The sequence below is a fragment of the Octopus sinensis genome, linkage group LG5 (genome assembly GCF_006345805.1).
Source record: "Octopus sinensis linkage group LG5, ASM634580v1, whole genome shotgun sequence".
Lineage (NCBI taxonomy): Eukaryota > Metazoa > Mollusca > Cephalopoda > Octopoda > Octopodidae > Octopus > Octopus sinensis.
The window spans coordinates 131,356,509-131,376,221 of NC_043001.1; the positions used below are offsets into that span (position 1 = coordinate 131,356,509).

Consider the following 19,713-nt stretch of genomic DNA (forward strand, 5'->3'; position numbering starts at 1 on the left):
GCCAATTTAAGTTTTAATTTTTATCATATCACTGAATTCTAAGTTTTATTTTGCATTATTGATTTTAAATCAAGAGCATATCTAATAGGTAACACAAATTTCTAATATTCCTTTGATAGTAATTCAAACAAAAAACAAACAAAAGACTAATTTCTATATTACCTAAAATTTAAAAACGTAAACATTCTGATAACGACTTTCACTTTATTGAATATAACAATTATGTTATCAAGCCACTGAGATTTGGTGACAAAAATGGTAGCTTTCTTACACCAGCTAAAAATTTATTAAAATGAAATTGCAAAAGCTATTTTATAGGTTATGCATTCCCCTCGCAATCAACTCAACTCACAACTGTGCAATCACTGCCTTATCTCATCTCTGCTCTTTAGTTTACCACCCGATACTATCATTGCTCAAAATCTTTCTATGTAGTTTGTGTCATCTGTTTATCATAGCAACACTATAATCAATTCATTGGCCTTAATTTGGATGCACCTAAATATACTGCAACTCAGCCTACATTTTCTTTTCACAAACACTCTCTGAAAGACTACCTTCATAACAATCCTTTATCTTTACCAGAGATCAAAAGAATTGATTGTAATTTTTAATGTAATGTAACATTAAAAATTAAAAAGGTTCATCCTTCATTTTTAATTTAAGGTTTAACTTTATTCTTTGATGTCAACTTATGGAAATGGACTGAAGTGCTTGAGAATCATTCAGTCAACAACATCAGAGCTTAGAGAATTGGGATAACTCCCAAATTATACAATGATCTTTTGGGCAATATGGATTATTTAAATTGCTATAAATTATAAATTTAGCTAGCATCTTTCAAAAGTAAAATTAAACAAGACTGTTTGACTGCATCATTATATTTACATTATTTAATTTGATAAATCTTTCTCAATTCAATTTACTTTAACATATAATCTTGAAGTACATTTTCTTTGCTAATTTCATCATTAATATTAAATGACAGAGATCAACATCTGAAAAGTAGAAATTTTAACTGATTTTCTTTTAAAACTTAAAAACATACAGTTTTAACAAGTAACTCCTAAGAAAAAATCTGTATAAACTTCAAAATATATGAAATACACACACACGTATACTGAAATTGAATTGTTCTGTTAATTCAAAATATTTTAGAATTCCAACAACTATATTACCTTTAAAATTTTTTCATATTGACAAAAATACGAAAAAAAATTGCAAAAGTAGATAAATTCTTTACAAAAGAAATTAGGATAATATAAGTGATTTAGAAGGGTGAATTTAAAGACAGTATGAAAGAATTAGTAGTTGAAAAATAAGGAATTCAGTGGTTTATAAAGGTATTAAAAGTTAAGATTAATCAGAGGTTAAGATATAAAAGCTCTATTAAGATTGCAAATATAGCCATGTCAGCTACACTAATGATTTGCTTAAAACAAGAGAGTTTTAGGAAAAAATAGAGAACAACAAAAGCATAAAAATATATACTTGGAAAAATTTAATGACAATTTGACTGACAGATATCAGAAATTATGAAATTAAGTCGTTAAAGTTCATATATTTTTTCATCAAGTATTTTAAATCATAACATATTTGAGCTGGGTATTGTTGAATTTAGAACTAAGAGAATGACAAATTTTATCCAGCATATTGAATGGAATGAAAAAAAACAAGCTCACTTTGAAAATCTTAATGATTTTCATTTTTTGTTCCAATAATATAACAGAAATAAGTTATCAATATTTTTCAATCATTAAAAAATATTTCAGATTCTGTTTATAAAATTACAATTAATAAAGTATTAAGTGTTGAAATATTCAGTGCAATGTCAATAAAAACAATATCCAGGTTGTTGATGATTTGACAATTATTTGCAAAATCATTAGCAAAGATTTTATTTGTTATTTTTGCACTTTAATCCTATTTTACACAATTTATTGAAAAGAAACAAAAAACAAGTTTTAGAAGGGTATAAATTTATGCGTCTTACACAATGATTGGTAAAATATTCAACAGCAGAATACTCGGAGTTCCAGTCTCCTAAGAGAAGTTATAATTCCAATACTATCCATTGAAAAACTTACAAGTTTATTTTATAATTTCAGATGTACATTAAGAAGACAAGCAAAAACATGTGATGTGCAACTACCACTAGATTAAAACCAACTGGTACCCTAAGCCAGTGGTCATCAGTCTTTGTGACACTGTGGTACACTAGACATTGAATCACATAGAAAGTCTACAATTAGTGGAACACTTTGCATGGAGAGTTTTAAACTACTGGCACACTTCACATGGAAAGATAATAAGTTATAAAAACATATAGAAACTATCATTCACTTAGTTTTATTGTTGTTTTAGCAGATGTTTTAAGGCACTCACACAAACATCAATATGGATTTTCTGAAGCCTTAAAATATATATTTTAAAATCCACAGCAGTTTACGAACCAATGACCTAAACACGTGCCAATAATGATGCCCCTTAACTTTCCCATTGCCCAACAGTCAAGATATCAAGACATGCACACTAATTTGTTAAATAACAGATTCAAAGTTCAGTTTTGCACATTCAGATTATCATGCCAGGCCTGCCTCTATAACTACAAATATAGCCTACTATTTTAAACATATAATACTAAGCAGCAATAACTCTTTCACTCTTTTACTCTTTTACTTGTTTCAGTCATTTGACTGCAGCCATGCTGGAGCACCGCCTTTAGTCGAGCAAATCGACCCCAGGACTTATTCTTTGTAAGCCCAGTACTTATTCTATCGGTCTCTTTTGCCGAACCGCTAAGTGACGGGGACGTAAACACAGCAGCATCGGTTGTCAAGCAATGCTAGGGGGACAAACACGCACACATATATATATATACATATATACGACAGGCTTCTTTCAGTTTCCGTCTACCAAATCCACTCACAAGGTATTGGTCGGCCCGGGGCTATAGCAGAAGACACTTGCCCAAGATGCCACGCAGTGGGACTGAACCCGGAACCATGTGGTTGGTTAGCAAGCTACTTACCACACAGCCACTCCTGCGCCTGTAAACAATTTATTTACACATAACTAGAACCATAAAAAAAAAATTTTTAAACTTCATTTATAATCAAAAAATGAAAAACCTTATCATTCATCATTTGCACTGGAAAAAACTCTGGGGTACCCAACTTTCTTAAAATGCTCTAAATACATAAATATAAGTTCTATGCACAACCAAAATGGATATTAAAATAGTCTCAGAAAAGAACTATAAATAAAAATATATAAAATAATTTTAGTAAAGCCTTTTTATAAAATTTTTTACAGGATTGATAAATCCAGTGTAGTTTTAAACCCTAATAGTTTTGGGCATAATTCAAAATAAAGATAGAAATTGCTAAAAGATGAAACAGATATTTAGTTACTGCTTTAAAGATGATATTTAAATATCAATTCCCATAAATTTATGATTCAAGGTCAATAAACACTGAAGATAGAAACTTTCAAATTTCCCCGTTTATAATTTATACCAAATTGAAAAGGAAATTTCTATCTTATTTTCCTTTTAAAAATATCCCTTTCATAAAAAAAGGAAATTAAACACAAAAATAGATTGCTAGATTATAACACTTTAATCTATTTAGCTTCACATAGCTTCTAATTGGAAAGGAATAATTCCAGAATAGAATGGTTAGGTTTAAATGATTATAAATTATAATAATTGAGCTCGATAAGCTTGCCACTGAAAGAGATAAAGAGCTAGTTATAAATAGGTGGGATTTAGCTTATCAAGGGTATAGGTAATATAACTTGTAGGTAATAGAGTGGTGGAATTAAGCAGTTAATCAACTACAGTTTGCCCTGAAAGAAAAACGGAAACATAAAATACATAGAAAATTCCAACAATAAAAGAAGAAAAATCTGTTACTGAAATTAATTTGTTTTCTTCTCTTTTTGAAGAATACTTATCCTGTGAATTATCTACTTAAAAATCAACTTGATTTTAATGAACAAAAGTAAATAAACAACCATCATAATGTCGTATAAAAAAAATAATAACAACAACAATAATAATGATAAAAATAATAATGATAATTTTGGCTCAAGGCCAGCAATTTCGGGAAGGGAGTAAGTCGATTACATCGACCCTAGAGTTCAACTGATACGTATTTTATAGACTCTGAAAGGATGAAAGGCAATGTCGACCTCAGCCGAATTTGAACTCAGAACATAGCGATAGGCGAAAAACCTATTTCTTAACTACCTACAAAGGGCTAAACACAGAGGAGACAAACAAGGACAGACAGACAGACGGATTAAGTCGATTATATCGATCCCAGTGCGTAACTGGTACTTATTTAATCGACCCCGAAAGGATGAAAGGTAAAGTCGACCTCGGCGGAATTTGAACTCAGAACGTAACGGCAGACGAAATACCGCTAAGCATTTCGTCCAGCGTGCTAACAGTTCTGCCAGGACGCCTTATTATTATTATTATTATTATTATTATTATTATTATTAATAATAATAATAATAATAATAATAATAATAATATAATAATAATAATAATAATAATAATCTACACAGAATAAGCTTCGGCTGCAATGAACAGATACTGCTAGATGTCCCAGGAGAGTAATCTATCGTATTTTCATTATCGTTTGACGGCATACGAAAATTGATCAATTACTTTCGTTTTCTGGCTAATAAAAAAATTATATATTTATATATATATATATATATATATATATATATATATATATATATATATATATATATATAAGAAAGTGAGAGATAACGTATTTCAATTTATTTCGAACAGCTTTACTCCAGTAACACGGGGCATTTTGCTAATCTTATTCACATCCACTTGCCAAACATAGCGCTGGACAGAATCACGTAGAAAAACACAGTTATTAATATTGCGCTTGTAATTGAATTACTTATAAGACAAAAGCGAGATAAGTGCAACTGAGATTAACTAAGTAGCATAACATTAGAAGCTGGGTGATAAAGTTAATTGTTGATGAAATGCCTGAAAATGGGGGGAAAAAAATTTTTTAAAAAGTTAAAGGATGACACGCAAATTCGTGAAGCGTTCCATATTTTTTAGATAGGCGCAGGAGTGGCTGTGTGGTAAGTAGCTTGCTAACCAACCACATAGTTCCGGGTTCAGTCCCACTGCGTGGCATCTTGGGCAAGTGTCTTCTGCTATAGCCCCGGGCCGACCAATGCTTTGTGAGTGGATTTGGTAGACGGAAACTGAAAGAAGCCTGTCGTATATATGTATATATATATATATATATATATATATATATATATATATATATATATGTGTGTGTGTGTGTGTGTTTGTCCTCCTAGCATTGCTTGACAACCGATGCTGGTGTGTTTATGTCCCCGTTACTTAGCGGTTCGGCAAAAGAGACCGAAAGAATAAGTACTGGGCTTACAAAAAGAATAACTCCCGGGGTCGAGTTGCTCGATTAAAGGCGGAGCTCCAGCATGGCCGCAGTCAAATGACTGAAACAAGTAAAAGAGTAAAGAGTAAAGAGTAATTGAAAAATAAAAAAAAAGGAAACTACAACTCCAAAACCATGCAGCCATCAGTAGCAGAATCTCTATAAACATAGCTGGAAGTGCCATGAAGAAAAAGACATACCAGCAACACGTGACTGAAAAATAAGAAAATCGTTTTTTTTTTTTTTCTACAGTAGACAGCACGTGGTGTTCTCTCGAAAAATAAACAAAGGTTTAATGCGTAAAGGAGTTTAATACGTCTAGAAAAGGGCCTAGAGGGGACAAATTTTCTTTCAGACCGGTTTGAATAAAAAGGGACTAGATTCAGTTTTTGTTTTGTTTGGGGGTGGGTAGCCTTTTTTTTTTTTTTTTTTGATATTTCTTTGCAGTATTTTATTATAGGTGGGGATTTGTAGATATATTTTCCCAAAGTACATTTTTAGCAAAATTTCAATATCATAATCCTATAATCGGTGTGTACATAGTATGAGGGTTGACACAATAGTCGCTGCTTTTCATACAATTCCAGAATAATGACGCTGTTCTTAATCCTCAAATCAGCCCTGATCAATGTTGTTCCATCCATGACCATCCCATTTTTCTTTCGCGTTGTGTATGTAAGATGATAATTATATTTTCGTTTTTAAAAAGTTACTCTTTACTCTTTTACATGTTTCAGTCATTTGACTGCGGCCATGCTGGAGCACCGCCTTTAGTCGAGCAAATCGACCCCGGGACTTATTCTTTGTAAGCCTAGTACTTATTCTATCGGGTTTTTTTGCCGAACCGCTAGTGACGGGGACGTAAACACACCAGCATCGGTTGTCAAGCAATGCTACGGGGACAAACACAGACACACAAACACATACATACCTATACATATATACGACAGGCTTCTTTCAGTTTCCGTCTACCAAATCCACTCTCAAGGCATTGGTCGGCCCGAGGCTATAGCAGAAGACACTTGCCCAAGACGCCACGCAGTGGGACTGAACCCGGAACCATGTGGTTGGTTAGCAAGCTACTTACCACACAGCCACTCCTGCGCCTTAGGGTATTATTTAAGAGGAATTCAGTTGCTATTTGTCGTACGGTGAACGACCACGAAGAAGCATCCTCGTTGGCGCAACACAAATAAGTTGTTATTCTTATTATGACCGAGGGAAGCGTTCAGCATACTGAACACGGACATGTCAGGGTCCCGCGGTGGATAGAAAACTTCATTCAATTGAAATATCCAATTAATAAGCGAAAACGTATCTAAGAGGAGCTAAAATCTAAAAACACCAAACTGCTTTTCCTTATGCATTATAACGATATTCTAAACTTAAACTGATTCTTCTGCTACTGAAAATAAACAAGGCATTTTCTCCTTCACTCATTATTCCTGATCATTATTCAATGATGCCATCTCATTTCAGTGTCTCTGCTAACTAGTTCCTTTCAGGCCTCCAGCCCAGTCCCCCAAGTCATGAACCTTGCAATGACAATCAGTTCACCAATGTTCCTAGATCAAACGCAACCCTTAATTTGATACAGCATCACGTGAACTGTTCTCAGGAATCATTCATTCACATTTTCTTTTCCTTTTTCTCATTGCACATAAGTCTTCATCAGATTTGTTCATTGGTGAATTATGAAGACCAGGATTTCAACTGAGACGCTGCCATGAGGGGAACCAAAGGATCATAAATATTCACCTTGTGTGTGCCCTCGCAATCAAGGAAGATATAAAGGTAGAAATATTTCCTTGTTATAGATATGCATAATACTTTAATGACCACTTGCTTTCTGGTTACAAGGAACAATCAATGGGGTACTCTGATATTTACTATTGTTATTTACTTTAGCTTTCTGTTACCCCTAACTCTCACAAGACAATGAGACTATTGAGTCCTTAAATGGAAGCCTCTCATAGTCAGTTGTGTGCCACAGTCTTAGCAATGTGTTTTGAGGGTTTTCCACTTCCTTGACATCATTCCTGGTGGTCTTAGTGCATACTCATTCAGCAATACAAGTATTCCTATGTTCAAATATACTAATGGAAGAATGCCTTTAAATTGGCTGCCTGGTTCAGCAGGCATTTTGATTGGTCACTTTTTGTCCAGTAGGGTTTATCAAAACACACTACCTTAGGATAGCCTGGTGAAGATGCCAGTTTTTTTTTTTCACAAATGACCTAACCGTCTAATGCAATGTACTGAGTAACGCACTACCAGTAGCACCTACAACTAATCTCTGTCTCTAGATTGACACACTAATCAAGAGAACAGTTGATAACTGTTGAAGTACTCACCAGTTTTCACACCAAAAATGTAGTGTTCATAGGACTAGCTGTATGTTATAAGGTGACTGTAAATATTGCTCAATGAAACCAGTGTCATTTTTAATATACATTATGCATATCTATGTTGTTCAATCTATTAAGGAGCCATATTCTTGCAGTATTTGGGCAATAATGTGGTTGAGAAGAAATTGTGTGTGTGTGTGTGTGTGTGTATACTTACATATCATCATCAGATGGTTTGACTGGAACTGGCAAACTGGAGAGTAACACCAGGATCCAGTCTGACTTCAGCTTGCTTTCTACGGCTGGATGACCTTCCCAACACCAACCACTCCAAGTGTAGAAGGTGCCTTGTACATGTCACTGGCATGGGTGTTATATATATTTATAAATGCATCTTTTGCTTATATATATCCCTACATACAAAGATTTATATACACATACACATCTATATACAAACTTTTGTATTGGGTCATCCCATAAATAATGCAGTTTTTTTATATTTCTTTTATAAGTTCTTTTTTAATCTAAAATATACTCCCCAATTTCTACAATGCTCTTCCATCTCTTTAGTAGACTTGCAAGGTCCCTCTCCCAAAATTCACATGTCCATGATGAAAAATACTCCTCCAGTACTGTTCTGACCTCATCTATAGAATTCATGTTTTCTGTCCAAATGATTTTGAAGACTGTGGAATAAATGATAATAAGATGGGGCAATGTTCGGCAAATATGGTGGGTGGGGCATCGTTTCCCATTCAAACTGCACCAGTTTGAATGAAGTGTCACCTTCGCTGTATGTGCCCGAGCATTAACCTGATGGAAGAACACCTTTTATCTTGAAACCAAGGAAGATCATTCTTCTAGTACTGACTTAAGTTGTTCAATCTGCTCACTTTAGATCTCTGTTATTGTTTGGTTTGGTTTGGTTTGTTTTAAAAGTTCAAAGTGGACTAAAACTTTCATATCCCACCAAACAGATAACAACAGTTACGTGGGTGAAGTGTTTCTCCTTTCCCTACCCACTGTCTTCAGCACTTGACATTTTTATAGAGAACACATTTCTCTTCACCAGTCACTATTTGATCAAAAAAAAAAAAAAAAATGGGGTTTCATTCTTGAGACATGACAGCAAAGAAGAGCACACATTCACTCTCTGCACACAGTTAGACTTGCTGACTTTTCCGATGGCACGCAGGTGTAAATGATTGGTTGAATGACCAAATCCATGCTTCTCTACTAGTTCAACAGCTACGATAGGATTTTGGGATCTTTTCACTTTCATTGGCAGATCGAGAAATTAATTTCGTTTGTCACTGTTTTTTATGACATCGTTCGTGCGTTTGTACTGGTTTTGGTTTTAGGGTTAGGGTGTTAGGGTTAGGGTTACGGAAAAAAGTGAAAAATGAAGAAATTGGAGAGGCCAGGGTAAGGGGACCAAAAAATTTCAAAATCTGGCAATTTACACCACCAATAGTTGTTGTTGACAAACAACAGCAGTAATTTTATTCAGCTGAATGAATACACGTCATTGATTGGTTGAAATTACCGAAACGACAACTTTAATACGAAATAACATCGTAAATAGAATCTTTTCTCAACAACGCTAATAATAAAAGATGTTTTATATGACACATTCTACCAGTGTCCGAAGTTTGAAAGTGTTTAGTTACAAAAAATTAATTTCTCGATCTGCCGATGAAAGTGAGAATATCCGGATTTTGTTCCACCAAGGTTTGCAGGACGTCCTCGTCGAGCTCTACGGATCTTCCAGGACGAGGCTCGTCTTATAGGCTGTAGTTTCCAGCGAGGGATTTCTGGAACCACCGTTGACACTTGCTTACTCTTATTGTCCGATCCCCATATACTGCATTAATATTCTTTGCACTTTCCGTTGCGTTGTTGCCTTTATTGAAATCATAAAGCAAAATACGCCGAATATGTTCCATTGTCACTTCCATTATAGCTTTGAAAAAATAAGTGTTAAAATCAAACTGCACTCATCAAAACTTGCACTAAGAATAAGGACAAGGTAAAATTACTACTGCACAGACACACGTATCTACCTACAAACATTTGCATATACACACATAGCTACCTACCAACATTTGCATATACACACATAGCCACCTACAAACATTTGCATATACACACATATCTACATATAAACATCGTATACACATAAATATCTACCTACGAACATTACATATAGATACATATCTACATATAAACATTGTATATACATACATATCTAAATATAAACACTATATGTAGATATATATATATATATATATTTCTTTACTGCCCACAAGGGGCTAAACACAGAGGGGACAAACAAGGACAGACAAAGGGATTAAGTCGATTACATCGACTACCAGTGCGTAACTGGTACTTAATTTATCGACCCCGAAAGGATGAAAGGCAAAGTTGACCTCAGAGAAAGGCAAAGTTGACCTAACATTGCATATACCTACATAAATACTACACACAAACATACACACTATCAAGCATTATGTATCACACACACACACACACACAAAAAGAAACATTGAGTATTTGAAATTCTGAGAGGAATTACTAAATACATAAAACACACGGAAAACGAGGCTAAATAGTCCGGGAAATTTAAATTATCAAAAACAAACAAACCAACGTCTTGTGTTTCTACCTCCGTAAAATGAAAGTAATTTTTGCGCATATTTTTGAACGTACATTTTTAGTTGGAAATCGTATTATATTGTTTATTCAGAATAGATAACACGCAAAAAATTAATCTACTTAATCTGAAGAAAACTTCGACATTATAGTTTATTTCTTCGTTGTATTATTTTAATCAGTGAAAGCAGACGACACCAAAAATAGAGGTTTTATTTTGTATTATTAATTCTGTTTAGTTTGTTATTATTGCCGACAAAAATGAGTAAAGTGAATTGAAAAAACACAGAAAATTTTGACATTTATAACTTTCGGTAGAATGATAACCGTTATTTTTCTTCTTGGATTAAAGAAAAAGCCTCCCCCGGTTTCTTTTTTTTTTTTTTTTTTTGCATTATCTTACTCCAGTAATAAACTTACACTCTCTTTACTCTTTTATTTGTTTCAGTCATTTGACTGCGACCATACTGGAGCACCGCCTTTAGTCGAGCAAGTCGACCCCGGGACTTATTCTTTGTAAGCCCAGTACTTATTCTATTGGTCTTTTTTGCCGAACCGCTAAGTGACAGGGACATAAACACACCAGCATCGGTTGTCAAGCAATGCTAGGGGGAAGAACACAGACACACAAACATATACACACACACATACATATACATATATATACGACAGGCTTCTTTCAGTTTCTGTCTACCAAATCCACTCACAAGGCATTGGTCGGCCCGGGGCCATAGCAGAAAACACTTGCCAAGGTGCCACGCAGTAGGACTGAACCCGGAACCATGTGGTTGGTAAGCAAGCTACTTACCACACAGCCACTCCTGCACCTTGTAGAATTTTAAATAATCCTTTACTTTTCTCGTCACACTGAGTGTGTCCTGGCGTATTGTGACAATTGTGGATAGGCAGTTAACTATTATCAGAGAAACATGTGACTATAAGTTCGAAGTTCTAAATAAAATGTTTCTAAAACACTAACACCTCACAGAGGTTTATCTAACAACCTATGTCAGTTTCGACTTAGATACAAATAAAACGATCAATCCACTGAAGCAAAAAAAAATCTTACTCATATTGTGTTGACGTGAAGTAGTTACACAGAAAATATGGAATTTACGTAAAGACGAGTCTTGAAATGTTTAAGGAGAAAAGACTGGCCCGTCACGAGACTTTGATGCCTGGGGGGTGGGGTGCTTCAGAGTATTCTGGGTGGGCACCAGTTTGCATTGCGGAAAGATCTTTGTAAACTGTATTTTCTAAAGGCGGCGAGCTGGCAGAAACGTTAGCGCGCCGGGCGAAATGCGTAGCCGTATTCGTCTGCCGTTACGTTCTGAGTTCAAATTCCGCCGAGGTCGACTTTACCTTTCATCCTTTCAGGGTCGATAAATTAAGTACCAGTTACGCACTGGGGTCGATGTAATCGACTTAATACCTATGTCTGTCGTTGTTTGTCCCCTCTATGTTTAGCCCCTTGTGGGTAATAAAGAAATATGTATTTTCTAAATAGTAAAGGAGCAGTGTCGTCCAGTGTACCCCTTAAGCGACGAGTATGGGGAGAGGAAATGGAGAATCAAAGAATTTACTTCTTCCTTTCAGCAACACTTTTGCGGTAAATACCAGTGCTGGATTTAGGCATATAAATTAAACAAGGTGGTATTTTTTTTTTTTTTTTTTTAACAAAGTGTTTCTGAAATTATAACTTAGGACCTAACCAAGCCTAAAGTTGATACTGTGATACCCTGTAGAATATACAGGGCTGTCTCAACGGTACAGCAGCCCCACCCTGACAAAACAATGCACCGGGGGGGGGGCACAACCACAATAAAGGTATAGTTCTGTGAGGACCGTGCCTTAAGAAGACAATAAACATATGATAGTAATGTTTTTTCACAAAGGAGACACGCATGAGGGGACATTACGAATACAAGAAAGATAGAAAGAAGTTAGTATTTAGGTTGAATTGGGTAAGAGAGAAAAAATGAAAGGAAAAACAAGGGCTTATATATATATCCCTCCTCAAAAAAAAAAAAGGAAGAACAAACACAACAAGCAAAAAACAACAACGCGAAGGCGAGGTACATGCAAAGTATTAGCAGACACTCAGGGAAGGAAAGAAAGGTAGTTTTACGTTTCGAGCAGAGCTCTTCCTTAGAAACAGGAGACGGAGGAAAGTCCAAGAAAAAAGGAAGACGGGGGGAAAGAAATCGCCAACGATCCACATGTGGTTACATTTTGAAAAAAAAAAAAAATATATATATATATATATAGGCGCAGGTGTGGCTGTGTGGTAGTAGCCTGCTTACCAACCACATGGTTCCAGGTTCAGTCCCACTGCATGGCACCTTGGGCAAGTGTCTTCTACTACAGCCTCGGGCCGACCACAGCCTTGTGAGTGGATTTGGTAAACGGAAATGTATGTGTGTGATTGTGTGTCTGTGTTTGCTCCTCCCACCAACATCGCTTGATAACCGATGCTGGTGTGTTTACGTCCCCGTAACCTGGCGGTTTGGTTTTTAAAAAAAGACCGATAGAAGAAGTACTAGGCTTACAAAGAATAAGTCTTGGGGTCGATTTGCTCGACTAAAGGCGGTGCTCCAGCATGGCCGCAGTCAAATGACTGAAACAAATAAAAGAATATATATTTATAAAACGTCCCACATGTGGGGAAAACTACATGGTCCGTCAGAGAACCTGATTGATCCAGAATTGACTTTACTGTAAAAAGTCTCTACCCTTTCTCAGCTTATGTTTCTTTATTAGCTACTAGCAGTATCGCCCGGCGTTGCTCGGGTTTGTAAGGGAAATAACTATATAAGCATTTTTAGAGAGTTATAGCAAAAAAGTAGCAAAATAATGCATTAAAAATGGAAAAAAAATTATGGTAAATTTTTTTAAATTGTTGACTCATCGTAGACATTTTTAGAGAGTTACTTCCCTTATATAATAGCGAAAAAATGCATTAAAAATGGAAAAAAATTATGGTAATTTTTTTTTTAAATCGTAGACTCATCGTAGACGCACGCTAATACCCAGAAGGGCTTGATATGAATCACGACTATAAGATACCCGCTTTTGGTTAAACTGCACCGCAAAATGTGGGAGTAGTTAGGAATTTAAATCGTAGGAGACAGACACACAACTTCACTTTTATATATAAAGATAAGGGGTTCGAAGATGTTGGACAGAACAAAGAGATTACAACAAAGCGGGGTTTTACATCAAGATTAACTAACGAAAACAAACAGTAGGTATGATAACCACCTAAGGGCTAATCAAGAAACCCCCTAGAATAAGTTAGAAGTGGATTCGATAACGCGGCTGATGTTGTAAGATGAAAAAAGCAAAAGAAAGAAAACCTGACAAAGAATTTGTCCGAGTTATCAAAATATTCAATTTTTATATTTCTATAGGAGTCTGTTGGGAAAAAAATGGAAAATAGGAATCTGTTCGGAAAAAACTGTTGGGTCATTAGAGAGAGAGAGAGAGAAATATTTGTTTCTTTATTGACCACAGGGGACTAAACATCGAACCCAGAGAGTAACTGGTACTTATTTAATCGACCCTGAAAGGATGAAAGGCAAAGTCGACCTCGGCGGAATTTGAACTCAGAACGTAAGGGCAAACAAAATACCTATTTCTTTATTACCCACAAGGGGCTAAACACAGAGGGGACAAGCATGGACAGACATAGGTATTAAGTCAATTACATCGACCCCAGTGCGTAACTGGTACTTATTTAATCGACCCCGAAAGGATGAAAGGCAAAGTCGACCTCGGCGGAATTTGAACTCAGAACGTAAGGGCAACAAAATACTACTCTACTTCTTTATTACCCACAAGGGGCTAAACACAGAGGGGACAAGCATGGACAGACATAGGTATTAAGTCAATTACATCGACCCCAGTGCGTAACTGGTACTTATTTAATCTCGACCCCGAAGGATGAAAGGCAAAGTCGACCTCAGCGGAATTTGAACTCAGAACGTAGCGGCAGACGAAATACCTATTTCTTTATTACCCACAAGGGGCTAAACACAGAGGGGACAAACACGGACAGACATAGGTATTAAGTCGATTACATCGACCCCAGTGCGTAACTGGTACTTATTTAATCGACCCCGAAGGATGAAAGGCAAAGTCGACCTCGGCGGAATTTGAACTCAGAACGTAAGGGCAAACAAAATACCTACTTCTTTATTACCCACAAGGGGCTAAACACAGAGGGGACAAGCATGGACAGACATAGGTATTAAGTCAATTACATCGACCCCAGTGCGTAACTGGTACTTATTTAATCGACCCCGAAAGGATGAAAGGCAAAGTCGACCTCAGCGGAATTTGAACTCAGAACGTAGCGGCAGACGAAATACCTATTTCTTTATTACCCACAAGGGGCTAAACACAGAGGGGACAAACACGGACAGACATAGGTATTAAGTCGATTACATCGACCCCAGTGCGTAACTGGTACTTAATTTATCGACCCCGAAAGGATGAAAGGCAAAGTCGACCTCGGCGGAATTTGAACTCAGAACATAAGGGCAAACAAAATACCTATTTCTTTATTACCCACAAGGGGCTAAACACAGAGGGGACAAGCATGGACAGACATAGGTATTAAGTCGATTACATCGACCCCAGTGCGTAACTGGTACTTAATTTATCGACCCCGAAAGGATAAAAGGCAAAGTCGACCTCGGCGGAATTTGAACTCAGAACGTAAGGGCAAACAAAATACCGCTAAGCATTTCGTCCGGCATGCATACAATTCTGCCAGCTCGCCGCCCTAGAGAGAGAAATATTAACAGAATCTTAAAATGTGGCCTCGTGCCATCCTACGAATTTCTTATTCTTAAGGAATCAGAGGTGAGGACCGTAAATTTTGCCCTATCTCCAAAACGAGTGGCAAGAAGCAGTGTGATTATTAAGCTAGCTTGAACATGAGTAGGAAGAAAGGTAAACACTTAGGCGAGATTCGAACTTGATATCTCGCTTGCATAGCGACAACCGATTACATTACAGAAATCAAACGGAACTCTACAACCAACACCTTTCTGCGCGCGTTAGCATCATGTAATATTTTTATAATGTATTGCGGTACATTTCAACGACTGAGATAGCGAAGCAGTTTCAAATAACGTGTTTGTTAGAATATAATTTTCGTACATATACACATACATACATACACACATATATACATGTACATTCGTATATATATATGAGTGGCTGTGTGGTAAGTAGCTTGCTAACCAACCACATGGTTCCAGGTTCAGTCCCACTGCGTGACATCTTGGGCAAGTGTCTTCTGCTATAGCCCCGGGCCGACCAATGCCTTGTGAGTGGATTTGGTAGACGGAAACTGAAAGAAGCCTGTCGTATATATGTATATATATATATGTATGTGTGTGTGTGTGTGTCTGTCCCCCTAGCATTGCTTGACAACCGATGCTGGTGTGTTTACGTCCCCGTCACTTAGCGGTTCGGCAAAAGAGACCGATAGAATAAGTACTGGGCTTACAAAGAATAAGTCCCGGGGTCGATTTGCTCGACTAAAGGCGGTGCTCCAGCATGGCCGCAGTCAAATGACTGAAACAAGTAAAAGAGTAACAAAAATTATTGGAGTTTCAGTATTAGCACGGTTAATGTATAAGTGGTTAAATTCTCGTCGGAGTATTTAAAAAAAAAAAAAAAACTTATCTTTCGGAGTATTATTATACATACAAGACGTAAATAAATACAAACACACCTTCTAAACAAATATGTATATATATGTGTGTGCATATATGTATGTATACGTGCATATATGTATATATATGTATACATGCATATATGTATATATACGTGCATTTATGTAAATATACATGCATTTATGTATGTACATACATATATGTATGTATATACATAAATGTATGTATGTATATATACATAAATGTATGTATGTATATATACATAAATGTATGTATGTATATATACATATATGTATGTATATATACATAAATAAAGGCGGTGCTCCAGCATGGCCACAGTCATTTGACTGTGGCCATGCTGGAGCACCGCCTTTATTTATGTATATATACATACATATATGTATATATACATACATACATTTATGTATATACATACATATATGTATGTATAAATATATGTATACATACATACATATACGTAAACATACATTCATATATACATATATGTACATGTATACATATATATATATATATACGTATGCATATATATATATATACGTATATATTTATGTATGCATATATTTATTTATATATACACATATGTATGTATATATATATATGCATATATTTATTTATATATACACATATGTATGTATATATATATATATATATATATATTTATTTATATATACACATATGTATGTATATATATAATATATATATATATATATATATATATATATATTTATTTATATATACCACATATGTATGTTATATATATATATATATATATTATATATATATATATAATATATATATTTATATATACACATATGATGTATATAATATATATAATATATATATATATATGTTTGTTTTGCTTTCCATTCGTATCTTTCGTTGTTCGAAAGAAAAGTCTATGTTCCATGAATTCATTCGTGCTTCGTTTCTTCTTTCTTTTTTTCGTTGTACACGATTCATGACGTCCTGTACCCTAATATGCATATATATATATATATATACATATTCATATATACGCATAGATGTAAGTGCGTACATATACGTATGTATATATGCAAATATATTTATATATATGCATAGATGTAAATGCGTACATATACGTATGTATATATGCAAATATATATTTATATATATATGCATAGATGTAAATGCGTACATATACGTATGTATATATGCAAATATATATATTTATATATATATGCATAGATGTAAATGCGTACATATACGTATGTTATATATGCAAATATATATATTTATATATATATGCATAGATGTAAATGCGTACATATACGTATGTATATATGCACTATATATATACATATATATATATATATATATATATATATATATATATATATAATATATATTATATATATATATCTATATATATATATATATATATATATATATATATGAGTGTAGCTACGTCAGATAAACAAACACCATGAGGACTTCTTAGCATATATTAATATCTCGTAACAAAAGAAGTCAAAATATAATTGGAAATTTTCCCATCAAGCAATCAGTGCAGATAGAAAGAAAGTTTCAAAACAAAAATAGAGGAATAAAGTGGAAAAACTTTCAAGTGAAAACTTACCGGCCGTTTAGTTCCTTTGTTCCGTGTAAATAGTGGCACACCTCCACAAGTTGTCAAGCACATTAAACTACAAGCCGCCATGGTTGTTAAGCTAGCTACTTCTTACACATGCGCACTGAGAGCACAACAACGTTCTGATGACCGACCGACCGACCGACCGACAAACCAACCAGTCAGCCAGTCAGCCAGCCTTCCTTGCCTGCCAGCTGAGAGTGCGACCTGCTTTATACAGATTTTTCTTTTTTTTAAATAAAAGAGAGAAAACTGTTAGATTAAAGTCTTGACGACGAAAACTTGGCTGTCCTCACCAACCACATAGAATTTATTTTATTTCTTTTTGTGGGTTTCATTTTCTCTTTTTTCCATTTTTTTTTCTCTTCGTTGAGGCTGAAGGATCGTTCTTTGTATTATTTTTATATTAATTTGAGATCTTTTCACTATAAATATCAGTTTCTTTATTACCCACAAGGGGCTAAACACAGAGGGGACAAACAAGGACAGACATAGGTATTAAGTCGATTACATCGACCCCAGTGCGTAACTGGTACTTAATTTATCGACCCCGAAAGGATGAAAGGCAAAGTCGACCTCGGCGGAAAAATATCAGTCAATACATACTTTACACTCACCCACAAAGGATTATCTTATATAAATTTATTATATTATCCTGGCTGTTCATAAATTATCTTTACAACTTCCACAATCGCATTGTAGCGTCTAAGATGTGTTTTGTGCAACCAGTGGAACCCACGTGGAAGTGTTCTGATGTTTCTTATAAAAACTATTTGTTAGCCAAAAACTCTACTGAGTTATCATTATTTATTTATTTATTTACTCTTTTATTCTTTTACTTGTTTCAGTCATTTGACTGCGGCCATGCTGGAGCACCGCCTTTAGTCGAGCAAATCGACCCCGGGACTTATTCTTTTGTAAGCCCAGTACTTATCCTATCGGTCTCTTTTGCCGAACCGTTATGTGACGGAGACGTAAACGCACCAGCATCGGTTGTCAAGCAATGCTAGGGGGACAGACACACATACACAAACACACATATATATATATACATACATATATACAACAGGCTTCTTTCAGTTTCCGTTTACCAAATCCACTCACAAGACACTTGCCCAAGATGCCACGCAGTGGGACTGAACCCGGAACCATGTTGTTGGTTAGCAAGCTACTTACCACACAGCCACTCCTGCATCTATTTATTTATTTATTTATTTTTTTTTCAATGTTTCCTTTGTAATATTAATTATGGACACCTGTATATATAATCCTTTCTACTAAAGGTACAAGGCCTGAAATTTTGGGCGACGGGGTATGTCGATTATATCATCCAGTATTTCACTGGCAATTATTTAGTCGACACCGAAAGGATGAAAGACAAAGTCGCTTTCGGCTGAATGTTAACTTAGGCCGTAAAGACGGACGAAATTGCTCTAAACATTTTGGTTAGTGCGGTAACGATTCAGCCTAACGTATATATGCATTATAATAGATGTTATATAGTTCTGATATACGTGGGTCTCTCTCTCTCTCTCTCTCTCTCTCTATATATATATATATATATATATATTATATATATATATATATATATATATAACGGGAAGCTTTATGAAAATAAACAAAAGACGAAGGCAGGTGGAATACAAACAAACAATTGTATTAGTATGGCGCTCAGGAATATAAACAAAACAAGTCTTTTACGTTTCGAGCCTACGCTCTTCAACAGAAAGATACACAGAAAAGAAACACGGAGAGAAACAAGGAGAGAAAAAAATGCGTGCAGAAGCTAGCGATATATGTATATATATATATATATATATATTATATATATATATTATATATATATATATATATATATATATATATATATATATATATATATATATACAGACAGACAGACAGACTTACACACACACACACAGACGCACAAATATTCATACACATTA

General features: G+C 35.0%; 1 protein-coding gene across 1 annotated transcript in view; it reads right to left on the bottom strand.

Moving 5' to 3' along the window:
- Positions 1-17,940, bottom strand: part of LOC115212276 (protein fuzzy homolog) — a 1,390,078-nt gene extending 1,372,138 nt beyond the window's left edge. Inside the window, exon 1 of the mRNA XM_036503082.1 lies at positions 17,756-17,940. Within this exon, the coding sequence (XP_036358975.1) occupies positions 17,756-17,836 (81 nt within the window). The 5' untranslated portion in view covers positions 17,837-17,940. The remainder of the gene's footprint in view (positions 1-17,755) is intronic.
- Positions 17,941-19,713: the final 1,773 nt, after the last annotated feature.